This window comes from Odocoileus virginianus, chromosome 2 (assembly GCF_023699985.2).
Source record: "Odocoileus virginianus isolate 20LAN1187 ecotype Illinois chromosome 2, Ovbor_1.2, whole genome shotgun sequence".
In the NCBI taxonomy this organism is placed as follows: Eukaryota; Metazoa; Chordata; class Mammalia; order Artiodactyla; family Cervidae; genus Odocoileus; species Odocoileus virginianus.
The window spans coordinates 43,535,857-43,561,952 of NC_069675.1; the positions used below are offsets into that span (position 1 = coordinate 43,535,857).

General features: G+C 49.0%; 1 protein-coding gene across 2 annotated transcripts in view; it reads left to right on the forward strand.

Annotated features, from left to right (window-relative positions):
• The window catches only part of UXS1 (UDP-glucuronate decarboxylase 1), a 55,765-nt gene that overhangs the window by 20,915 nt on the left and 8,754 nt on the right, over positions 1-26,096 (forward strand). For both annotated transcript variants that reach the window (XM_020886005.2, XM_020886006.2), the window contains exons 6-11: positions 11,004-11,184; positions 17,983-18,087; positions 20,308-20,367; positions 21,890-22,011; positions 25,171-25,290; positions 25,752-25,795. In XM_020886005.2, the coding sequence (XP_020741664.1) occupies positions 11,004-11,184; positions 17,983-18,087; positions 20,308-20,367; positions 21,890-22,011; positions 25,171-25,290; positions 25,752-25,795 (632 nt within the window). The remainder of the gene's footprint in view (positions 1-11,003; positions 11,185-17,982; positions 18,088-20,307; positions 20,368-21,889; positions 22,012-25,170; positions 25,291-25,751; positions 25,796-26,096) is intronic.

Below are 26,096 nucleotides of genomic sequence, written 5' to 3' on the forward strand. Positions count from 1 at the left end.
TGTGCAGGGTCCGATTTTTCCTTGTCCCTGCCAGCATTTGCCATTATATGTCTCTGTAGGTAGCCCTCCTTGTGGTGTCAGGTGGCGTCTAATTGTGTGTCTGTTTCAGATAATGTCTCTTCATTTATTTATATTGGCTCTCTGTGCAGCGCATGCGTTCTTAGTTTCCCACCCGGGAATCAAACCGGGGCCCCTGCATTGGGAGCGCAGTCTTAACCACCAGGGACGTCCCTCTCATTGTGGTTTTGATTTGAGATTCTCGGTGGCTGATGATGTTCAGCATCTTTTAGTGGGCCTGTTGGCCATTTCTTTTATTTCCATGAAGAAATGTCTTTTCAGACCCTTTGCCCATTTTAAAATTGGGTTCTTTTTCTTTTCATTTTTGTGTTTTAAGAGTTCTTTATCCTAGATACAAGTTTCTTAACAGATACACGATATGCAGATATCTTTTTTTTTTTTTACCATTCTGTTTGTTGTCTTTTGTTGATGGTATTCTTTGAAGCTCAAAAGATTTAAATATTGATGAAGTTTATTTTTTCTTTTGTTCCTTGTGCTTTGGTGTCACATTGAAGCAGACATAGTCTAATCCAAGGTCTCTGTTTTGCCATGTTTTTTCCTAAGAGTTTTATAGGTTTAGTTCTTACATTTAGGTATTTTGTGTTCATTTTATATGTGGATTTAGATAAGGATCTCCCATCCTTTTGCATCTGACCGCCCAGTGGTCCAGTGCCCGTCAAATTGTCTTGCCACCCTTATAAAAATGAACTGACCATAAACCCAAATGTTTATTTCTGAACTCTCAATTCTATACATTGACTGATGTCTGTCTTTGTGCCAGGACCACACTGTCTTGATTATTATAGCTTTGTAGTAAGTTTTAAAACTGGGAATTGTGAGTTCTTCAACTTTGTTCTTCTTTTTCAAGATAGTTTTGACTGTTCTGGACCCCTTACAGTTCCTTGTGAATTCTAAGATCAGTCTGTCAGTTTCCGCAAAGAAGCTGGCTGAGATTCTGATAGAGATGAATTGAATCTGTAGGTCAGTTTGGGGCATATAGCCATGTTAATGGTATTCCAGTTCTTGAACATGGGGTGTCTTTATTTAGATCTTCATTACTTTCTTTAATTTTTTCTTTTGTAGTTTTCAGAATATAAGTTTTGTACTTCCTTCATTGAATTTATTCTAAAGTGTCTTATCCTTTTTGATGCTAGTATAAATTGAATTGTCAATTTCACTTTTTTTTTTTTTCAGTTTCATTTTTATATTGTGTATTCTTTTGTTGCTTTCCTGGTGTCTCAGTGGTGAAAAATCCACCTGTCATGCAGGGGACGTGGATTCCATTCCTGGGTCGGAAAAATCCCCCGGGAAAAGAAATGGCAGTTCACTCCAGTATTTTTGCATGGGAAAGCCCATGGACAGAGGAGCCTGGTGGGCTACAGTCCATTAGTTTACAAAGAGTCAGACACAATTTAGTGACTAAAGAAACCAAAAAAGAAACTCTCTTGATAAATAGAAACACAGTTGGTTTTTGTATTTTCTTAATGTCTTGCAGCCATGCTGAATTCACTGATGAGTTCTAATAGTTTTAAGTAGATTCCTTAGTATTTTCATGCGGGTCATGTTACCTGTAAATACAGGTGGTTTAGCTTCCACCTTTTAAATATAGATGCATTGTATTTCACTTTCTTGCCTAATTGTCCTTGCTGGAATCTCTAACACTTGATGCTGAATAGAAGTGAGAGGAGCAGACCTCCTTGTCTTGTTACTGATCTCAGGGGAGAAGTTTCAGCCTTTCACCATTGAATATGGTGTTACCTGTGGGTTTTTAGAGGTGCCTTTATCAGGCTAAGGAATTTCCCTTCTCTTCCTAGTTTATTCATTTTGCAACCCATTTTGCATACCCAGGATAAATCTCAGCTGATTACCATGTGTAATCGTTTTTCATATCTTGCTGGATTTGATTTGCTAGTATTTTGAGAATTCCTATGTCTGTATTTATAAGAGCTATTGGTCTGTAGCTTTCCTTTCTTGTGATGTCTTCCTAGTTTTTGTGTCAGAGGTATAACGGCCTTGTATAATAAGTGGGGTAGTGTTTCTTCCTCTTCTACTTTTTGGGAAGACTTTGTGTAGATTTGATGTTAAATTGACCTTTGAACAACATGGGTTTGAGCTGCACTGGTGGATTTCTTTTCAGTGTATATGCACTACAGTACTTGACTTACCAGGTGGCTCAAGGGTAAAGAATCCATCAGCCAGTGTAGGAGATGTGGGTTTGATTCCTGAGTCGGGAAGATCCCTTGGAGAAGGAAATGGCAACCCACTTCAGTATTCTTGCCTGGAAATCCCATGGACAGAGGAGCCTGGTGGGCTACAGTCCATGGGGTTGCAAAAGAGTTGGACACAACGTAGTGACTAAACAACAGATACAAGACTGTAGCCCACCAGGCTCTTCTGTCCTTGGGATTTTCCAAGCAAGAATACTGGAGTGGATTGCCATTTCCTTCTACAGGCTGCAGTCTACAGGCTGCTGTCTATGGGGGTCACAGAGTTGGACTTGACTTAGTGACTGAAAAACAACAACAGTACTTACTACACAGTCTGTGGTTAGTTGAATCTACAGATGTGGAACCACAGATGTGGATGGCCCACTGTAAAGTTACCTTGGATTTTCGAGTGTGTGGTGGTTTGGCACCCCTGACTGTTCAGTTGTTTGAGGGTCAAATGTAATTCTTCTTTAAATGTTTGGTGAAGTCCACCAGAGAAGCCATCTGCACTTGGGCTTAATTCAATCTCTTGTTAGAAATCTATGCAGTTTTCTGTTTCTTCTTGAGTTAGTTTTGGTAGTTTCTATTTTTCTAGGAATTCACTGCTTTGACTGCATACTCTCAAGTTTTGGCAGTGCTGTTTCTTCTTTGTCATTCATGTCAAAGTATTTTCTAATTTACCTTATAATTTACTGTTTGATCCATTAGCCTAAACACTTGTGGATTTCTCAGATTTGTCACTGAGGTCTAACTTCATTCCCTTTTACTCAGAGAACATGCTTTGTATGATTTGAATCCCTTTAAATTTATTGAGGCTTGTTTAGTGGCCTAGAATATGGTCTGTCCTGGAAAATATTTCCTGTTCTCATAACAACTTATTGCCCAGAGATGTATTAATATGTCTTTTGTTACCCAAATGGTATTGATCTGAGATGTATCAATATTCACTTATATAACAATTATCTGACACAGGTGTTGGTTTCTACAAAGATCCCCTGGTCAATAATGTGTTAGAAGGACTGTGTGTTATACTGCTGTTGAATGGAGTGTTCCAGAGGTATCTGGTAGGTCCAGCTGGCTTGTTGTGCTTTTTGAGTGTTTATTTCCTTTATTTCTGCTGCGCAGTTCTGTGCAGTGTTGAGAATGAGATGTTGATGTTTCCGGTTATTCTTGGTGAATTCTCTGTTTCTCTCTTCAGTTCTTTCAGCTTTGCTTTACATATTTTGTATCTCTGTTGTTAGATGTGTAAATATTGATAGATTGACTCTTTTATCCTTACAAAAGGCCCCCTCTTTGTCTGTGAACATTTTTTGTTTGAACTTTGTTTTGTCTGGTAGCATTACAGCCACCCCATCTTCCTTGCTATTTCTGTGACACTGTGTTTTAGGTTCTCACGTTCAGCGTGTTGTACCTTCGAGTCGACAGCGGCCCCTTTAGACCATGTGTGCCTCGGCTGCTCAGCTGCTAGCTGTATCCCACTCTCTGTGATCCCATGGACTGTAGTCCTCCAAGCTCCTCTGTCCATGGGATTTCCCAGGCAAGAATACTGGCATGGGCTGCCATTTCTTTATAGAATGTTAATCTTTTTATCACCAAGTTCACTTTCCTTTTTTTGTTCCTGTGGATTTGAATTAACTTTGGTGTCAATTCTTTACTGCAAACAACTTTGCTGTCACCTACCTTCTTTATTTTATTGTTTTCAAATATGTTTCTGTATTTTATAAGAATAAATAATACTGTTTTTTAAGAAGAATACATTTTTATAGGGATACATATTACAATTATATACATATTGTTTTCAACTGGCTTTTTATTTTTTGTTGTAGTGCTGAAACATACATATAACATAAAATTTTTATTTTAATCAGTAAGTGTATAGTTCTTTGGCTTTAAGTGTGTCCACAATGCTGTGCTAAGTAGTTTGGTCTTTAAATTGAAAGCATTTCGAAACAGAAGAAAAAAATGTGATTATATTGCCTTTTATAGTTAGTTACTCAATTACTTTGTTCTCCCCCTGCCTTCTAGAATCATCTGCCTTCAGCCTGAAGAATTCAGTGTTTCTTGTATGGCAGGTCTGCTAGCAATGAATTCACTCGTTTCTTATCTTATTTTTGTTTTTTATCTCTAGGAGTTATCTTTGGTGTTTGTAATTCTTGGCTGCAGTTTCTCTCTGCTGCTTCCTCTGTCATTTGTTAAGAAACGTCAGCAGTGAGTCACGGGGCTCCCTGCACTTCGGGGGTCATTTTCTTTGCCTCCTGTTCAGTTTCCTGTGACTGCAGTAACAATTCCACCGACTCTGCAACTTATACCAGCAGAGACTCCCAGTTCTGGAAGCTGGATGTCTACACCCACATTGTTGGCAGGGCTGTCCTCTCTGGTAGCTCTGGGGGGGATCGTCCCAGGCCTTCCTCTCCCGTGTACTTTGGCTAGGGGTCCGCGAGCGCCCTGCTCTGTGGGACTTCACCCCAGTCTCGGCCTCCACCGCCACGTGCTGCTCTCCCTGTGTCTCATGCTGGACTCGTGGTCCACCCTGCTCCACAGTGACCTCACCTTAACCAGTCACACCGGCAGTGACCCTGTCTCCAAATCACGTCACGTTCTGACGCTCACAGGACGTACACTTTGCCGGACAGTATTCAGCCCAACGCAGCTGCTTTCAGAGTTTACCTTTGCCTCTGGTTGTCATCGTTTTTAGTGTGACGTGTCTGCCCGTGATGTGTCTACCATGTTTACGTTTTCCTGCTTGGAGCTTGTGGAACCTCTTGAACGTGTGGGTTACCGTGTTTCATCAGTTTTGGGGAGTTTCAGCTATTCTTTCCTTATTATTTTCCCATTACCTGCATGTTGGGGTGGTCATCGGCACCTCATGTTTGTCACAAGCTCTGCTCACATTCCCGTACAAGTTCTATTTGTTCTGCATGTTGCATAAACTAACCTCTGGTTCTGGCTTCCCATTTGCATGTTTGTTCTTCTTCTGGATCCAGATTGCTGACTCTCTGGTGCCTTTTCCTCTTTGGTTACTGCACTTGATGACAGAATCTCCATCCATTTCTGTCTTCCAACTTTCTTCTCTTTAGTCTCTCTCCACTTCTTCAGCTGGCTTCCTCCAGTTCTTTGCGTATACTTGTGGTAGCTACCTTGGCGACCACTGAATCTGACGTCTGGGTCCCACAGGCAGATGTGTTGTCTGGTTGCTGTCCTGTGCATGAGTCCCACATGGCTGTTTCTTTGTGCATCTCGACATGTTTGGTAGAAAACTGGCCACTTTGGGTAGGAGCTGTGGCAGCTCTGGATCCTGTCACCCCTCCCCACCAGGCCTGTTGTATTTTGATTTGCTGGTGTGTTTGTTCAGTGGCCTGGCTGATCTCCATTGCTGCCATGATTTTCCTGGAGTATGAGAGTCTGGTGGCCGCTCGTCAGAGGCTGCAGCCTCGGGCGTGGACACGGTCACCCTGGAAGGTGGTCCCAGCATGGGCTTTGTCACTGTTTCTTCCCCTGATGGCCCTGTTGAGCCGTTCTTGTGCGGGGTCACAGCAGCTGTTAGGCTCCTGTAGCTGGCCTGTGCTGTGGTCTGTCCTTTCATCAGGACCTCACGTAATAAATTGTCCCTTGGTCCTCCTCAGTTAAATTCTCCCCCCTTTGCAGAGGGTGCTTTGAGCCAAGCTGTGGAGGTTTGTCCTGACCCTGGGGGCTCCAGGGTCTCTCCCGGGTCTGCCTGCTGAACCAGCTGTCCTTGTGGGGCTCCAGCCCCTCTTGCTGCTCTCCATCCCAGTCCCCCTTATGCTTAAACTTTTCCCCCTTTATTCCAAATAAAGTCAGCTCCTTAAGGGACAGCTTTGTTCTCTTTTTTTATTGACTCCTTCTGTCCCCAGGGAACAGTCTCTGAGCCACCTGATGGGAAACCTCTGGAGCTGGAGGAGGGAGTGAACCCAGCTTGCAGGCAGGGAGTCGGGCAGGAGGAGTAGCCCCTGATCTTCTTGCCTCGCCCCTAGGCCACATGGGGGCTGAGCAGGGGTGACCAGGGCCCCAGAGTCACAGCCTTTTGTGGGAGTGGGGAGGAGCTTCTGCTCTAGGGTGCAGGTGGGAGCTGGGTGGGGAAAGGGGGCACTTGACCACCAGGCTCAGGGGTCAGCAATCCAGACCAGAGGGGACCAGAAATGAGAAATGCTGGAGGCAGGGTCTGCCCTCCCCAGTGAGATGCCAAATCTTGTCACTGGGAGCCCCTGTTTTTGGCCATCCCTGAGATTCTCACCTTCTCACCTGCCCTGAACTGGTGGAGGCGGGGTGGGGGTGTGGGGGTGGGGGTGGATGGTGAGGCAGTGAGTGGGCTGGGGCTCCTGTGTCCAGATTGAACTTTAGTGGATTTTCTTGGATAATGGTTTCTTCATCTGCCGTTTACCTTAGGACAAAATCCAAAGACTTAAATATTGGGTTCTGGAGTTAGTTTTCACCAGTTGTCGTTGTCTAGTTTGACCAGGTATGTGGAGCACCTGATTGACCTGTGACCTTGACGTATGAAAGGTTAGGATGCAGAGGTGTCTTTTCATAGCCAACATCTCTGTTGAGGGACCATGTGTCCCAGACACCAGAGTTGACACTTGTGACTCGGAGTTAATCTGCTTCCCCCACACAACCTCCCTTTTCTTTTAAAAGTTACAGAAGGTCCCTACCTGTTCAAGTGGCTCCATAAATCTCACCGCGAGCAGACTCTGAAGCCTGTGTATACTTGTGTTCTGGGTTTTTTCTATCATATCAAAAACATGCAAGCCTTTAGGCACAGATTGGGAGAGACATCAGTGAAGAGGTGGTGCTTCCCAGGTGGTGCTAGTGGTAAAGAACTCACCTGCCAATGCAGGTTAGACATAAGAGATGTTCGATCTAAGACAATAAGAGGGTCCAGTCCCTGGGTCAGGAAGATCCCTTGGAGGAGGGCATGGCGACCCACTCTAGTATTCTTGCCTGGAGAATCCCATGGACAGAGGAGCCTGGCGGGCTACAGTCCATGGGGTTGCAAAGAGTTGGACATAACAGAAGTGACTTAGCCACAGACACATCAGTGAAAAGCTGATTTTCCTAATCTTCCTGCTACCACCCGTCAGAGTGATCAGAAAATCTGACACTCTGTGCTGATATATGAGCCCTGCATAGCCTCTCATGGGTTCCTGTCACTGCCAGGGGGGATGGTTTTCCTGTCAATGCTGAGCCCTGTGGAATTAATTTCACTTTCCGTATAATTACAGTCAATAGGCTTAGTGTTTTTCACTCTTCACCACCTCATTGGTTAAGCCACATTTCAGAGTCATTTGGTGCCCAAGGCTGGCATATGGCCACTGAAACTTAAAGCCTTCTCAGTAATTGTTGAAGCCTCAGCACAAAGAAGAGATTTGCTCCAACAGACTTTTTTTTATTTTTGCTGATGAACTGTGTGAGGCCTGAATTTGGTGCTGACCTGAGCTGGACCCTGCTGGCTCCCACAGGAGCGTGTGGGGCTGAGATCATGGACCGCAGAGGCAAGCGGAGCTGTGCAGGGCCTGATCCGTTCCATGTGTGAGGCCTGAGGAAGCTGTCTGAGTGCCAAGCTTCTGCCCATTCTGTTTCCATTTGAAATGCTTGCCTGAGGGGATGAAGAAACATTTTATAACCGCCCAGCTGTGTTACATGGTGGCACTAGTGGTAAAGAATCTGCCTGCCAATTCAGGAGATGTAAGAGATGTGGGCTTAGCCCCTGGGTTGGGAAGATCCCCTGGAGAACAAAATAGCAATCCACTACAGTATTCTTGCCTGGAGAATCCCATGGACAGAGGAGCATGGCAGGCTACAGTCCATGGGGTCACAAAGTGTCAGACATGACTGAAGCAACCTAGCACACACACACGTGTAGCTGTGTTACATAAACCTAAGTACTTGAGATAGAAAGGAATTATTCTGGAAAAAATCTTTAATCTATTTTAAGAAAGGCTAAGGTACTTCCTTCTCTAGGGGATCTTCCTGATCTAGAGATTGAACCCACATCTGCTTTGGCAGGTGTTTTCTTTACCACTTCTGAAGCCATGAAATTAAAATCGCTTGCTCCTTGGAAGAAAAGCTATGACCAACCTAGACAGCATATTAAAAAGCAGAGACATTACCAACAAAGGTCCATCTAGTCAAAGCTATGGCTTTTCCGGTAGTCATGTATGTATGTATGTGAGAGCTGGACCATAAAGAAGGCTGAGCAGCAAAGAATTGTTTTGACCTGTGGTATTGGAGAAGACTCTTGAGAGTCCCTTGGACAGCAAGGAAGTCAAACCAGTCAGTCCTTAAGGAAATCAGTCCTGAACAGTCATTGGAAGGACTGAAGCTGAAGCTCCAATACTTTGGCTACCTGATGTCAAGAACTGACTTGCTGGAAAAGACCTTGATGCTGGGAAAGATTGAAGGCAGGAGGAGAAGGGGACGACAGAGTATGAGACGGTTGGATGGCGTCCCCGACCCGATGGATGTGAGTTTGAGCAGGCTCCTGGAGTTGGTGATGGACAGGGTTGCTGGCTTGCTACAATCCATGGGATCGCAAAGAGTCAGATGGGACTGAGCAACTGAACTGTAACTATATTCTTACCTGGGAAATCCCATGCACAAAGGAGTCTGGTGGGCTACAGTCCATATGGTTGCAAAGAGTCGGACATGACTTAGCAACTGAACAGTAACAAAGGTGCTTCATGCAGTTTTTCTTCGCCACTAAGCGTAGTGAGATGTTGGCGGCTGTCCTGTGTGACTTAACACCCTGCTTTTCTGCTGGCTCCTAGGTCTCACCCGGTTACTTTAGGTGCAGAGATAAAGTTGGCATGCCATGGGACATCTTATTTTAGGAAGTGTTTGCATATCGATATAGAGTTACATTAAGAGGGGTTAAATTTCTTCTGAAAAGATGTAATTTTACTAATGTAGAAACTGGGAAAATGCGATTAAACAGAGGTAAGACACAATGAAGCCTCACCTGAGTCAAGCACTAAGGGTGAGCCAGATTGGAAGTTAGTAATTTTTGTAGAAAACTGTTTTTACAAATCACCGTGCAGGTGTATAGATGAAAATGTAGGAGCACTGAAGGTAAAACGCACCCCAGACAAGTGGACAGACTATGGAATCAAGAGGACAAGCTGATGTTGTCTTTCTCAGGGATCCAGGGCTACTGGCCCAAAACTCCAGCCCCCAGATGTCGGTTCTCTTCCTGAAGCAAAGGGGAGTAGAATACAGGGTTCCCGACAGAGAACAGGTGCAACTGATGGGAGGCTGAGGGGCTTCTTGGTTGTGCATGTTCTAAACCTTCACATTTGTATTTTCATCTGAGCACATCCTCCGATGGTGGGCAGGTGGTTCTTCTTGGGCTGGTGTGTCGTTCCCCGCCCCCCCACCCCCGCCACAGTCAGCCTTCTCCCCTGTTCCCCAGGCAACTTTGCTCACACCTGGGATAAACACTGGAAAGACACATCAGGTTTTCTACGAACAGAGGACTTCATGCAGAGTAAATGTTTTACAACCACAGACCTAGAGGTTAAGATGCTTTCTCCTTAGGTAAAAAGTACATGTTCTCTCTACTGTTAATTCTTTCACTTTGGAACAGGAGGGTGACAGGAATGTGAATTTTGAAGGAGGAGAAGGTGAGATGGGTCACTAGGATGAGTAGAGAATGTATTTTCCATCAGTTTATTATTTTTGCTCCTACCCTCCAAAAACAAAATGTACTTTATCTAGCCCCCTCTGCTTACATTATCTGGATCAAGTCTTTTTATTAGTTAAATTTTTTTTCAGTCATGATTGCCTTTTCCCATTTTCTGGGTGTCTGTTTTAGAAGCACATTCCTGGTGATCTCTGGCCTCCAGTGGTCATTCAAAGCTGCCCCACTTCCGTTCGGCTGGGTCTCTGACAGCGCATAACCAAACAGTGCAACTTACTCATGTAGGGCCTTGGTCTGCACACAGTATCTACTGCTTCTTATATTGTTCTTGTGAACAACTTGAAAGGGCGTAGCTTTTTATGAGGTTTCTGCATACAGTTTAAATATGACATCCTTTTTGGTAGTTCACCAAATAGACGCATGTTCTGGTCACTTTTTACAAAAGTGATTCTAAAAGAATTAGAATCCCATCAGTGATGCTAACGGAGAAGGCAATGGCACCCCACTCCAGTACTCTTGCCTGGAAAATCCCATGGACAGAGGAGCCTGGTGGGCTGCAGTCCACGGGGTCGCTAAGAGTCCCATACGACTGAGCAACTTCACTTTCACTTTTCACTTTCATGCATTGGAGAAGGAAATGGCAACCCACTCCACTGTTCTTGCCTGGACAATCCCAGGGACAGGGGAGCCTGGTGGGCTGCTGTCTGTGGGGTCGCACAGAGTCGGACACGACTGAAGCGACTTAGCAATAGCAGTGATGCTAAGCGTCCCACCCATATAAAACAAGGATCTTTTAGTAATGTCAGGTTCTCTGTCGAAGAGTGCACTTTGAACTTATAACTGCTACTTTCCATATTACTTACTGGCGGCAGTTTGGATTTCCAGGCTGCCTAGACGTACACAGGTCCAAGTCCCTGCTCTGGAGTCAGAGGACCCGCACCTCCACAGCCTGCCTGCACAAACCCTCCCCTGCCCGCACGCACACCCCTCTACCCACACACCCTCCCCTGTTCAGTAGGGGCTACACTGGTACACATCCCTTATACAGAGTGATCACCGTCCTCTCCTCTCCTGTCCCCACGCAGGTAACCGGGGGTGCAGGCTTTGTGGGTTCCCACCTCACAGACAAACTCATGATGGATGGTCACGAAGTGACCGTGGTGGACAACTTCTTCACCGGCAGAAAGAGGAACGTGGAGCACTGGATCGGCCACGAGAACTTCGAGCTGATCAACCACGACGTGGTGGAGCCACTGTACATCGAGGGTGAGCCAGGGCTGCAGTGCCGGTCGGTGCCTGGTGGGCGGGCGGGCGCGATGGGGCCCCCGGCTGGGTGGCTGACTCGGTCGTGTGGAGTCCCTGTCTGGTTTTGGAAAGTCTCACCACATCTCGGGCACCACCCTGGCCTCTGTGATGGAGACTGGATTGGGGAGCGGTCTGGATTCCCTGTTACATGGCTGTCGATCTGATATGTACAGCAGGGCAGGAATGTTCTTCTGTGGGACAAGCATTCTGTGGGACTCTGTTGGTCTGTCTGTCTCCCAGGCTGGCATGCTGTGTGGGTTTTTACAGGGTCCCAGGGGTACCACTTGATCTTCATCTCCCCAGCAGAGGTCTACCAACTTCTTCTCGGCACACATCTTGTTATTTTCAAGTGTGACCACTGTGGTTTATTCTGATTTCCTATTTCCAGTGGGAAAGTAGCTTTTGTCTGGACTTAGGACGGGGTGGTCCATGTGGAGGAGGAGCTTATAACTGGGGTGGCTCGAGTCTGGGCGGGCGCAGTGGCCTCTGGGCCCCCTTGTGGTGATGAGTTATGAAATGGTCACACAGGAAGCCTTATTGTCACAGGGGTTGCGACAGAGGCCTCTGCATTGTCAGGATTAGAGGATTGGGAAAGAAAGTTGTTGCTTTGGAAGAAATTTTAATCACTGAAATAACTTAATCAGGTTGTCTATGGCCTTAAAAGAATTCTGGATTTTACCCACCACAGCGTTTAAGCTTCTGATGTTGAATCTACCCTGCAGACTGGCTCTGGAAGCAGTAAAGTGAATTATTCTTCCCCTACCCCACCCCCCAACCCATTCAGGACATGGGAGGTTTCTGAAAAGCCAGGGCCAGTGGAGGGTGTGTGCGGTTTGTGGGGTGGACGCCAGGCCGTTGGGACGGTGGTCGCTGAGCTGTGGCTGGGGACGTCACCTTGGGCGCAGGCAGGTGTCTGTCCCAGGAGAGGGCCCTAGGGACAGGACAGCGGGCGGTGACCAGGCTCTCAGAGCTGATCAGATGCTCCTGAGGGGAGGGGGAGCCCCTTGGAAGATGAGCTGGAAGAGGAAGGAACTATCTTCGTGGGCGGGTGGACTTCAGGTTTCTGGTCTGACCGATTGGGAGCCTGGAGTAGCCCCTCCTGTCCTCACAGCTGGGAGATGAGCAGATTGATGGCCGGCAGCCTTTTCCGCTCCTGCAGGAGACAGAGACCCCTGCCCCTGGGATCCCAAGATGGTGCTGGACACAGAACCCCGACTGGGTGGAAGTGAGTGGGAGCTGCCCGGGTGCTGGGACAGTGTGGACGGGCTGTAAGTCCCAGCCTCAGCTCTGGGGGTCGGGGGCCCTTGTGTTAAGTTTCCCCTCCAGGAGCCCCATGAGGGGGTTCTCAGTGACAGGTTTCCAGCGAGGGGGCCGGGGGGGACGAGCCCTCCTAAAAATCCACCCAGAAAACCCAGTTCTCCCCTGAAGGCTCCTCAGGGGAGACCTCCCCCCATAGCCTGACTAACATGGATGGATGCCCCCAGCCCAGGCTCACAATGAGGAGACCCCATCCTGGGACCCCCTCCCCCCGCCTCACTCCCCACGCCCCTCAGTGGAGACCCCAAGGACAACAGGTGCACCAGAGGAATCCCAGGGCCCCAGGCCTAGGTAAGGAAGAGTCTCTAGGGAAACCCAGGGACAACCAGGGAGACCACACCAAGGTCCCAGGGGGTCAGCCTCTGACCCCGAGGGCTGCAGGGCAGCGAGCGCAGCTTGTGTCCAGCCTGTTTATCCCCACTGGTCCTGGTGCATGGTGCACGTCCACGGTACAGACTCGGTCTGAAGAGGCAAAGCCAGCATCAGACCTGGAGCAGACGTAGCAGGGACATGGAGTTACCAGAATGACTGTTTAAATACCTCTGATCCGTGTGCAGAGGACACGGATGGGTACAGTGGAGTCGGCAGAGATGGGAGGGTCACGGGGCTGAGAGATAGAATGTCGTGGTCACGGGGTTAAGAGTCTGACCTTCTATGCAGGGGACACAAGTTTGCTTCCTGATCTGGGGAGCTCCCACATGCTGCAGAGCAGCTAAGTCTGAGCATCCACAAAGACCAGAAATAATTAAATAACTAAAAGGCAAGAAATAATTAAAAATAAACAAAATTTTTAAAAGTTACATAGAAGAGAATCTTCATTTTTTCTCCCCTTTCAAAAGATGATTCTTTCCTAGTGATAAAAGTAATACCCAGATGCTACAGAACATTTGGAAAAGTATAAAAAAGAAAATAGAAAATTGATCCTCTTATCCAAAAATGCTCTCTCTGTTCTTATTAGCATCTAATCATTTTTTCTTTAAATGTGATCTTTTTAGATTAAATGTATGGTTAATAGGCAATATAAATTATATGTTTCATTTTTAAAAAAAGAAATTAAAAAGAAATTCCTTAAAAAGTCTTCCTCTTGCCTCTGCCTGCCACCTCACTCCAGGAGACTGCTCCTCACATTCGCTCATCTGCAATTTCCTTCTGTGACCCAGTTAACACAAGCAGGTATTCATGATTCTTCCCCACAGTAGAGAAAGTAGCATTTTTTGTGTTGCTCTGAATTTTTTCCCCCTTGCTTTTTGTATCCTGGTGATCTTTCTGTATCATTCACGCAGTGCTACTTCATTATTATGTTATTATTATTTTCATTTTTTTGGCACTTAGTCGTGTTCTGTTGTGTGGCTGCACCAGGTCTTTTTACAGAGGCTTGTCTCCCCCCTGCTCTGTGCTGTTAGCATCTCCCCATGGCGTGAACATAGCACAGCTTCGTTACCCCGTGCGGCTGGGGGCGGGGCTTGTTTGCCGCACCTGGCCGTCCAGGAAGTGGACGTGGCTCGGGAAGTGCCCAGTACGGATGTGAGGTCACTGCTGTCATCACCTGGGATGTGTGTAGCCTGTGACTCCCCAGAGCTTCCCTGAGAGCTTGTCCCCCCGCTTCACGGGCAGCGTGTCTGCACAGAAGGAAGCAGGCAGAAGAGAGGCCCTGGTGTCTGGGGAGCTGGGTCCTGGCCCTGACGGCGCCATGGGAGGACATCCAGGGGCCCAGAGCCACAGGCAGATGACGGTAGTGACCCCGATGTGCACTGCTGTGTCCTGGCACTGTTGGTACGTCTTTGTGGTGGACACTGCTAGCTCTCTGAACATGTGTGTCAGGTGGGCTGTTAGCCCTGGGTGCTGAGCCCTTTCTGTTAGTTCCTTGTACCAGGCGGAGGAATCCAAGGGGAGACCTGGGCGGGGGGGAGTTGTCAACACCTGACCAGCCCCCCGACCCCGCAACTCTGCCAGGTGATGGCAAGAGGTGGGACTGAAAACGGCATTTGCTGAGAACTTTGGGTCCGTGTTTCTGTGGGCATTTGAAGAGTGCCCCTCAGATTGGAATGTTTCTGTAGAATTATATTCAGTAGTTTAGAAATTTTCCCACTTGCAGTGATGGTGCAAGTGTAAGCATTGAACGCAGAGGCTGTGGAGCTCAGAGACCCTCCGTGTAACATGGAATTCCTCCAGGGAAGCCAGCACATTGGGTGCCGCCTTTTATCGTTGTGGGGGGCGGGGGGCATGCCAGCTGGTGGCTGATCCGGGGTTGGGCCAGGCCTCAAGCAGGCAGCCTCCCCTTGGCATTAAGTCAGTATTATTTGATACGAAGTCAAGGCACAATCCCAATCTTAATTTTCCATGCCAAGAGAAATTTGGTCTTTACACTTTGAAAAGTTGTGTATCTTCTTAAACCCTGTTTTCCACCACAGATGCTGGTGTCAGGGAGCAGTGGTCAGGCTGTGTGTGCCATGTGGCCATGAGTGGCCGTGACACGGCAGAGGTTTGACACAGGTCACGCAGAGAACTTGGTTGAAAAAACATGGTAAAAAGAAAAATACTGCAGGAAGATGTAAATATTCTGTCTGTCTCTCTGTGGATTTCCCCTTTGGTAGGAGATAGCACCTGATTTTTTTTTTTTGGTATGGATTCTGAGCAGTAATTTTGAATTATCTCAAGAGCTGTTAGTTTTGAGTGTTTTTTTCTTTCTCTATCTATGTCTCACATGTGCAGAATTCATTCATTTGGGGTTAGACTGCCTGAGTTTTCAGAATTCACAGGAGGACCAGTGCGCTGTGGCCACCCCACCGTGGGCCCGTCTTCCTCCCAGCATAAAAATAACATGCCCACAGCCTGCCAAGAACATTACTTTGAAACTATTTAAGGAAATTATGTGAGAAAGGAGAACTCGAGTTGGTTTTACTGTTTTAATCACACTTTAACTTGAGCTCTTTCGGGCTCATTTCTCTAGGCTCCTGTTTTCCCAGCTGCCGTTCCAGCATGCCGGCTTGTTCATGGGACAGGGTGGCGGGAGCGTCGCTTGGCGGCCGGCAGCCAGCACGGATGGATCGCCACGCCGGTCGCCCTCCCCTGGCTCAGGGGTTTGAACATCATGCTTGTTTGGGTGCAATGTGCCACGCAGTGGGCAGGCTCTGAGCATTTCTTCCTGGGTGGTGAGAGTTCACCTTGGTTATTAATGCTTCATGGTATCTTACTAGCACCTCTCATGACTGATTTTTTACGCTTGTTCTGAAGTTTCCCCCCTGTCCTGCCCATAATTCCTTCTGGGAGACTGTCAGTGACTGGTGAAGGCACTGGGGCCTTACTGTTACAGGCAGGACGTGTCCCCGTAGGAAGGACACACTGCTTAAGGCAACATGAGATCTTGTGTTACAGAGCATGCCTTAGCCCTCCCAGGAGGGGCGGGGGGGCAGTCCTTTGCTCACTGGGCCGTCTGTGCAGGGACCCTGCGTGGCTCTCGCCTCTTGGGCCGTCTGCGCGGGGACCCTGCGTGGCTCTCGCCTCTTGGGCCGTCTGCGCGGGGACCCTGCGTGGCTCTCGCCTCTTGGGCCGTCTGCGCGGGGACCCTGCGTGGCTCTCGCCTCTTGGGCCGTCTGCGCGGGGACCCTGCGTGGCTCTCGCCTCTTGGGCCGTCTGCGCGGGGACCCTGCGTGGCTCTCGCCTCTTGGGCCGTCTGCGCGGGGACCCTGCGTGGCTCTCGCCTCTTGGGCCGTCTGCGCGGGGACCCTGCGTGGCTCTCGCCTCTTGGGCCGTCTGCGCGGGGACCCTGCGTGGCTCTCACCTTTTGGCTACTATAAGCAATGCACGTGCGAGTGCCGAGTATCTCTCTGAGACTCTGCTCTTTCATTCCCTTGGCTGTGATCCCAAGAGTGGAATGTCTTATCCTATGTTGATTCCATTTCTAATATTCTGAGGTAATGCCCCATTGCCATGGTGGCTGCAGCGTTTGCATTCCCACCAGCAGTGCACAAGGGCTCCAGTTTCTCCACATCCTTGAAGACAGCTTTTGTTAATTTTTTGGGGGGGTTTTGGTAGTAGACATCCTGATCCCTGTGAAGCAGTACCCCAGTGTGGTCTTGATTTGCATGTTTCTGTTAAGTGACATTGAGCATTTTTTCATACACTTATTAGCCATTTGTGTATCATCTTAGGAGATGTATCAATATATTCAATGTTTGCATCTTTTAAGTTGGTTGATTTTGTGTTGTTCATTTTAGGGGTTCTTTATGTATTCTGAATATTAGCTTATCACATATAATTTGCAAGTATTTCTCCCATTCTGTAGGCTGTCTTTACTTTGTTGATGGTGTCTTTTGATCCCGGCAGAATGTTTGACCTAGTCTCATTTGTCTATTTTTGCTCTGTTTCCTTTACTTTTGGTGTCAAATTCAAGAAATCTTTCCTAAATTCAGTGTCATGCAGCTTTTTCTCTGTGTTTTCTTCTGGGAGTTTTATTCCTTTAAGTCTTTTATTTTAGGCTCTTAATCTGTTTCGAGTTGGTTTTTGTGTGTGGTGTAAGATCAGGGTCCAGTCTCATTCTTTTGCATGTGGATGTGCAGTTTTCCCAACACCATTTGTCAAAGAGACTGTCCTTTCTCCACTGTGTGGCTCAGCACCCTTGTCAGAGATCTTGTGACTGTACACAGAGGGTTTATTTGTGAGCTGTCTACTGCAATCCTTTGGTCTCTATGTCTTTATACCAGTAACACACCCTTTTGTTACTGTAGCTTTTGTATTGTGTTTTGAAATCAGAAAATGTGAGTCCTTCAACTTTGCACTTTTTCAAAGTTATTTTGGCTATTTGGACACCCTTGAGAGTTTCCATATGTTGTTTTCAATTTTTATTTATTCATTCATTTCTGAGGTCGAGGGCACAGATATTAAAGCATTACCTCTGTGCCAGGGGAGTCATGTGGGATCCAGATGTTTTCGCTATTTGGTGGCTCTAAAACCACCTCTAGATCTGGTGTTTATATGCAGGATAAGTAGAAACAGAGCAAAAGCTCTCTCATCTCCCACACTTTCCTACCCTTTGTGTCAGATTTGTTTTTATAAACTGAAAATATTGCTCATTTTGATATTCATGCTTCTCTCCATATCTGAGAACTCAGTCTGCCTTCCAGTCTGAGCACTTCATCCAGATAGATCTTCTCAGGGAGCAGTCCACTTGGCGATGAGACCAATTCTAGGTAGAGGGGAACAGGCCACATGAGGGGCCCTGGCATGCTCTTGTTCCAGGTGATCAGACTTTGTTTCTGTTTAAAGTTCTTCCAGTCTCATATATGTGAACTAGTTTCTAAGAAGAATGAAAGGTGATGAGTAGAATTTCGGTGAAAGATACATGAGCACTGTTTTCACACCGTCCAATTCTGAGAGGTCCGCATTTTCCAGTGTTTTCCCTGAAAGTAACAGGTGTGTTTTGCCTCCCACCACCCCTCACAGTGGACCAGATCTACCACCTGGCCTCTCCTGCCTCGCCTCCCAACTACATGTACAATCCCATCAAGACATTGAAGACCAACACCATCGGAACACTAAACATGCTGGGTGAGTCAGTCCTTCGTCCTGCAGGCTGTCAGGGTGTCGGGACCAGGCGTTGGATCCTGTCAGTTCTGTTCTTCAGCCCCTCTTCCCCATGCATGCTCTCAGGGTGACTGGATTTGCCGTCACAACTCATCATGGGGGTCCATCACTGTGGGAATCGGTCTGCATTGCCTCAGTGACATCCCCTGTCTTCCTGGTGGCCGCCTGCCCCTCCTGCACTTCCCCTACTTGTGGCATGCGTGCCTTGGGGCTGGAAGGGGCACTGTTGGCTCTGATGTGAGGTGGGGCGTGGGCTGGGCCCACAGGGTTGGGGATGGGAGGACCTCCTCGTGGGGTTGAGGAAACTAAGCTCCAGACTGACTGTAGGCCTCACCCTGGAAGTGGAAGGTGAGCTTGAGCACCACCCCAGGTGGCCGTGTTTGAGCCCACAGACAAATCCGGAGCATGGACCACGTGCACTGGGTGGTTGAGGTCAGAGGCGCTTCCGTTTCCATGGGTTTAAAGACCAAGGGTTTTGATTAGGTGCGAAGTGAAGAGAGGAACTGCTTCTTTAAATGTCAAGTGAAAAGTGGATTTAATTATGGAATATTTAAAGCAGATTTTGTAACTGGGTTTGAGAAACAGCCCTGCATTTCAATTTGAGAAAGGGGCAGCTGGGAGGGGAGTGCGGTCTCTTTAGAGAAAACCTTCGGGGCAGCAGGCTCTGCGGGAAGTGAAGGACGCTTTCTCTAACTCAGAGAGGGCACTGGTGTCCTGACCGTCAGGTGCATGTGGTGGAGACACCCTGTTCTTAGCACTGCACGCACCTGCCCCCAGCTCTCTCCAGCCCTCCACCCCGCCTTCACGTGGAGCTGGAGGTAGTGCAGAAACAGCTACCATGCTCACAATATTTAGAAAGAGGACCTTCCTCCCACCTGTTACAGGATGCTCCCTCCTGTCCACTGACAGGGGGTAGGTCAGATGAGGTTACACTTGGGTACTTGGTGACCATGGGGGATGGAGAGGTTCCCACAGCTGATGCCCTGAAATACCGGTCCATGACCTGTTAGGAACCGGGCCGCACAGCAGGAGGTGAGCAGCGAGTGAAGCTTCATCTGTATTTACAGCCACTCCCTATCACTCACGTTTCCGCCTGAGCTCTGCCTCCTATCAGGTCAGGGGCAGCATTAGATTCTCATAGGAGCACAGACCCCACTGTGAACTGCACATGCAAGGAACCTAGGTTGAGAGCCCCTTATAAGACTCTACTGCCTGTTGATCTCAGGTGGAGCTGAGGTGATATGCTAGTGCTGGGGAGCAGCTGCAGTTACCGAGTATCACTGGCAGAGAGGTCTGACTGCAGAGACCAGAATAAATCAGCTGCAGACTCATGTCCGAACCCTGCCAGTGAGTGGCAAGTGACAGCTAAGCTGCATCTGGCAAAGTGTGTAATTATTTTACTATATATCACAGTGTAATAATAATAGAAATAAAGTGCACAATAAATGTAATGTGCTCGAATTGTCCCCAAACCATCCCCCTACCCCTGCCGCGTCTTTGGAATAATTGTTATCCATTAAACCGGCCCCTGGTGCCCAAAAGGTTGGGGACTGCTGTCTTAGAGCTTGACCTGAGCTTGGCAGGTGACAATACTCTAGTCCATTTTTGCTGGGAGGGGTGAAGGCGAGAAGGGGTCAGAGCTGGACACAGACATGGCCAGTTACTTTGGAGAAGATACTGCGGAAGCTGGACCTCAAAGGAAAGAGGGAGTGGGGCAGAGGTACCTGAACAGGAGACTGTCTTGGGCACAGTTGGAGGTGCCCGGGGCACGTGGGGAGCAGAGGAGAGAAGGTTGACCATCAAGGGAGAGAGTGGCAGGGTTCGAAGGACCTTGCCCTCTGCCTGCGAGGGTGGGGGTAGTTACCTGATGGGGTGCTGGTTGCCACGTTCAGGTAAAGGAATCTTTATAAAATTCCCCACGTCATACCTTATAATAAAGTCCACAGACTGTGCGTTTGGCCGTGTTTACAGTCACACATGTCCAGCTAACTGCCGTGTTTCTGGGAGTGCATTTGTACTTTTCTTACAGTTTGAATTTAGATTCCAAAGTAGATGCAGTAAGAGTGGATAACTTACAATGCCCAGATGGCCAGATACCATTTATACCAAAACATTCCTTAAATTGGCTGTACGCTTGTTTTCCTTGTTCCTTGAAGCTGACAGTGTCCTGTCGTGTTTCCACAGGGCTGGCAAAGCGAGTTGGGGCCCGTCTACTCCTGGCCTCCACCTCAGAGGTGTACGGAGGTGAGTGGGTATCACTCCAGCCCCCTGGACAGCTGGCTCCTGTCACAACAGTGGGGAGAAGGGTCCAGCGAGTCTAGACTCATTTCCAGAAGGCCCGCCCGACTATTCCTCTCCAGCGGGCAGTGGCCAAGGTGTTCCCTCCTCTGGGTGGGGTGAGCCTTTTTCTCCTGCTGAAGGACCTCCCCCTACCAGGACTGGGTTATGTCCCCTTGCCAACGAGCAGCGGCCACTTAAAAATCCACAGAAGTGTCTTTGCTCCAGAGGCACCTCAGGAGTCAGATCACGGAGGCTTCACTGGTTTAGCCAGAGGGTTTGCTCTTTAGTGAAATCAGCACCCCCATCCCCTCCGCTATCCAAACCCCGGAAGCTCAGGGGTCAGGAGACAGATGGTGGGGAGACAAATGTGTGCTGGTTGCCTCCGCTGTTTGAGGGTAGGTTCTGAGAGAGGCTTAAGTAGGTGGAGCTAGAAAACCCTGACGCCTGCTTTGCCCTGCCCGCCCCAAACCTTGAGGATGGGAGCCTTCAGAGAGAGCTGAGGGCCCTTCTGGTGCAGGGTTCTGGAGAACCACTTAGTGGATGCGGCAGAAGCCAGATGCTAATGCAGTGTGATTTTCTCCAGGCGTTGCTGTCACAGCCAGGAAGTGAGAGGGCAGTGTGGGAAGAGATGCCTTTTAAAAAAATAAATAAGGGAACCAAGTGAAAAAAATCATAGAAGGTGCAGTTCTGATGATGCGGCTCTGCTCTTTGCCTCCACTGGCAAGGCAGAGCACCCCCACAACTCTGAAGTCCAGGCAGCACCCCACCTCCCACCAGCTCCAGGAAGGGGCATTGAGAGGTGCTTCCCACCTCCAGACTCTGCAGAGCTTGGCAGGTCCCCACGCGGTACCAGGAGGCCCTTTGTATCATGTGACCCAGAAGCAGTGAGGCCGTGTCCTTGTTCCTGTCTCAGTGTCCTGATGGTCCCTGTCCTGTCTCGGATGTCTTTTCCACGGCCCCCTACTACCCTCACTTAGCATCTCGCCTCTGACATCAGCTTGTCAGTGATGTCGGGGTAATTCTCAGAGGTCCCCGGGTCTGCTCCAACAGTGGTGCCTGCAGGCACCCCATCTGGTGTGCCGGCCCCCCCGATGCTGAAGGGGGGACGGGTTTGAGATGATGTGTCCCCTGCACCCTCACTGCTGTAGTAGCAAAGTGGCTTTGTGAGGGGGTGAAGCTGGGTCGTGAACCTCTGGCATTTCCACCCCACCGGTGCCAGCTGCAGAGCAGGTGTCTGTGCCCCCCATTTTCTGTTGGTCATCTGAGGCATTCAGGGCCTCTCTGTGGGTGTCCAGCCTGCCCCGCCCTTAGCAGAAATCCCGAATCCCCTCTGATAGGTGTCTCTCCAGGTGAGATGCTGATCCTGGTCTTTCCCAAACTCCCTTTTGCATCATCGTTATCCATTGTCTGTAAAATATGTGAATTTGAACAAAGGGAGGTTCTGAAAGTGCTTCCTCTTCTACCACCGCCCCCCTCCCTCCTGCAGACCCTGAAGTCCACCCACAAACCGAGGATTACTGGGGCCACGTGAATCCCATAGGACCCCGAGCCTGCTATGATGAAGGGAAGCGAGTCGCCGAGACCATGTGCTATGCCTACATGAAGCAGGTATTGGGGGCTGGTGGTGTAGACAGGTCACCGCTGGATCAAGTACAGTTGACCGTGGTTGACCCTGTCCAGGGACGGGTTCCCTGGTTCCCCACTGTCATAAATTAACGATGCAGTCAACAGCCTTTCCCATGTCTCATTTTTAAAAAATGATTTCTGGGAATGAAGCCTTGGGTTTTGAAGACCCTGGAGTGGCTGGATCAGCTTTATGACTAACCGCCCACCAGCAGTTAATAATAAGTGCTTCTGTTTTCTCAAAGCCTCCTGGTGGGTGGACACTTTTTTTTTTGTTAACTTTTTACTTCTCTTTCTGTGATCTAGTGGGTATACTTCATTTTTGCTTTCACATGGGCGTCTTTAGGGATTGTTATTCACCCTCTGAGTCCCTGCCTCCTTAGTCACCCTGTGCTGCGGCCTGCCCATGGATCTTTCCGTGTTATGGATTTGCTCACTCCCAGCTGAGGGGTAGGGGTCTGGGTTCACACCTGGCTTCCCTCTGTCTGCCCTGGGCCATGAGCTGTTGCTCACAGGCCCTGTCCCGCCCACCTGAAGGCTGTGCAGACACCAACGAGATGTCCAGATGGGGCCCCAGCTAGGCCATCTGTTGTTCTTGATCAGTTTTGGGGTCCTCACTGACATACTCTTTCCTGGAGGGACATGTAGGTAGATGACTGTGGCCAGGTGTTTTCAGGGCAGGCCTCTGTGACAGAGAGGCCTCTCTCTCTCAGACTGAGAGACGAGATCTCTGAGACTGAGAGGCTAGCGGGCGTCCATCCTGGGAGCAGCCTTGGATTGAGGGTTCATCATCCTGGCCCAGTTGGAGCTCAGTTGGCCACGGGATTTGTGCAAGGTGGGGTGGGCGCTGCCTGGGTACCCAGTGCCAAGAACTCAGGGCTGGCCTGGGAGGCCCTAAACACTTTGTTTCTTTTTGGGGGAGGGGTGCAATTACCAGAGACTTTTTTTCCTTATATTTTTAACGTTTACAAGTGTTGAAGACCCAAGGACCAACCTTGTGCTGATGTAGGTATTTACATTTTTCTGCATATTTCATGTTTCTTGGCAGAACTAATTGCTTTCAAAGTTTATCTAGGCCAATTGACTTGTATTATTCATTTATTTTAATCAGTTTTAGAAAAGACATACCTATGTCATCTTTTTTTTTTTTTCTATGTCATCCTTTTTTAAAACTGGAGTATAATTGCTTTACCATGTTGTGTTAGTTTCTGCTGTACAGTAACATGAATCGGCCGTATGTTTACATATCTCCCCTCCCTCTTGAGCCTCTCTCACCTCACCGCCCCACCCCACCCCTCCTGGTCATCACAGAGCACCAGGCTGAGCTCCCCGCACTGCGCAGCAGCTTCCCACTGGCTGTCCGTTTTACACATGGGAGTGTAGTTGGTTCTGTCAGTGCTGCTTGTATCATTTTTGAGCCCAGAATATTTTGACAGCAAAAGTTAAAATGGTCTCCCCGAAACAGCCTCCGTGTATGTTGGTCCCTAAGAACACTAACTCGAGTGCGTGAGGGGACATAACTACACTTTATTGTGTGATAAGTTTGTAGACTGTAGGCTGTCTTCTTTTGTGCTCATATTTCTTGGCTTTTACGGAGCTAAATAAAGATGGTACACAAACAGGACATTTTTGTTGAACTTTCAGTTTCTGTTAAAAAAACTAGGAGTGTAACTTAATGTTGTAAGTGTACGTATTAAGGTATGAGCTCATGATAACTAAGGGTATTTAGTAGCAGCATAGCCAGCATTTGTTGAGCACTGACTGTGTGCCAGGACCTGTGGCCCACGCACAGGTCTTGAGAGAGTCACACTCTCTTGAAAATCTGTAATGTGCCCACTGGGAGTCCTTTGGGTGGTGGCCCTCGGGAGGTGTCACTCACTGCCCAGCGCGTCTGCTGCAGGTGCTGCCTGCCGGGGCTGCCCACTGGGGACCCCAGCAGGTGATGTTGCCTGTGTGCAGAAGTCACGTGGTGGTCAGGGTGACAGTGGGCATCCCCCTGAGGACAGCGTACAGACTGATCCCTGTCATGGTGTCCAGTCTAGGAGTTGCCCGTGGACACAGTCTCAGCAATTTTTATGACCCTGGGGTCTGGGCCAACAGTGCCAAGTAACCTGTGGGTTCTTGTCAGCACATCTGCCCCAGGACTCGTGTCTGCCCAGGTGAGCAGTGCGTCCCGGCTGTCTGGAAATGTCCCCCCGCAAGGCCTGCGCTGTGGGCTTGGGGGCATGTGTGGGTCCCCCCCTCTCCACAGCTCTCACCTGCTCCTGGTGGGGGACCCTTCGGTCCAGGAGACACATGTCTGTTGTCTGATGGATGATGGATTGCCCTAAGAGTTCACTGATTCAGAGTAGGTGATAGAAACAGTTATCACTGACAAAGCAGCCTGTGAAATTAATAGGTTGCAGAAGGCTTTTGGGGTTTAAAAAATACATACTTTCCTGATTACATGTTTGAAAGTATGTTTTCCCCAATTACAGAAGTAATAGATGTTTATTGTAATGAAAATAGAAACGTTGGAAACACGTGCAGAAGAGAGTGAAGGTCTGCAATCTCACCATGTGGGACTCCCATTGCTGTGATCAGTGTTATGTGTGTATCTTCTCAGGCATTGAGCCAATTGCCTGTATCAGGTGCTAGGTGGTCTGGTTTTTCACTAAATAGATGAGTTTTTCAGCAGAACAGAAGGGGATATAGGTATAATGTGGTCCTTCCCCAGGACAAAGTGCTGTCTTACTTTCCTTCAAATCAGCTCTTAAACATTCACTGACATTTAAATCTCTATTGAGTGATCAATTTACACAAAACATTATGTGAAAGAGATTGGGAAAGAGATGCATAACATGATGCTTGTTGAGAAAATAGATACTTATTTACTGAGGCAAAAAATGTACACCCATCATTTCCTCTTGCCCCGATTAACTGCCTCTTGGGTTTCTGCAGTGTATTCACGCCAGGGCCTCCTAGCAGTGGGATCCGGGGCTCCTGTGAGTTTGGGGTGACTCTACAGACTCCAGGCCTGATTACAGAGCACACACATCCGATGTGTGCAGGGCAAGGCCCTGCGTCCGGAAGGAGGAGCCACGAGGCACGGCAGTGGTGAATCCTGCAGCTGTGGGCATGGGGCTCAGCTTCTCTCTGTTGCAGGAGGGTGTGGAGGTGCGCGTGGCCAGGATCTTCAACACCTTCGGTCCCCGAATGCACATGAACGATGGCCGGGTGGTCAGCAACTTCATCCTGCAGGCGCTGCAGGGGGAGCCGCTCACGGTGCGTGGCCAGCAGGCGGGTGTGGGGATGTTGTCCAGGGGGCTCAGAGTAAGGGCGTCCCATCCGGGGGAGCTGGCCCTGAATCCCGCATCCCCGCTGCCCTCGGAGGGAGGGAGGGAGCTCATGGGAGCTGTGACTGAGGACGGGGTCAGGTCACCCTCTCCCCAGCCACAGACACCCTGGTGCCTTGGGTGCAGGGTCTACCTGTGAAGATCTCTCTCTACATGCTCTTGGCCCTGGGGCGTCTCCCTTCCAGAAGGAGGGGCCCTGAGGAGGTGTCTCTGTACTCAGGGCCCCTCAAGGTGCCTGGTGGAGGCCCTCCTGCAGTGGGACCCTGGGGTGTCATCCATGCGGCTGGAACCTCACCCACGTGACCTGGCAGGGCCTGGAGCCGCAGCCTCTGGATCAGGGTTGAGGTCCCGGTCTGTGGTTTCAGCACCCTCATTGTTGTCTCCTCGCAGGTGTATGGATCCGGATCGCAGACGAGGGCCTTCCAGTACGTCAGGTAAGACCCCGGGCTGGCCGCAGCTCCCATCTGAGTTGGCCAGCCTCGGGCGGGACTGACCGCTCTGCTCCTCGAGGGTGCCTTGGATCTGTGAGCGGAGGCCAGACAGGCTGGTCCCTTGCTGCCACCTAGTGTCTGGTCGGCAGACCCACTGGCCTTGATGGTCACCGGGGGCTCCAGGTCAGGCCGGTGAGGCGCTGGCCTCTGCATCCAGCAGACTTGCAGATGCTGGAATCAGACCCTGTGGACATGGCCTCCTGGGTGGACAAGATCGTCCTCATTGAGAGAAAGATAAGGCCGA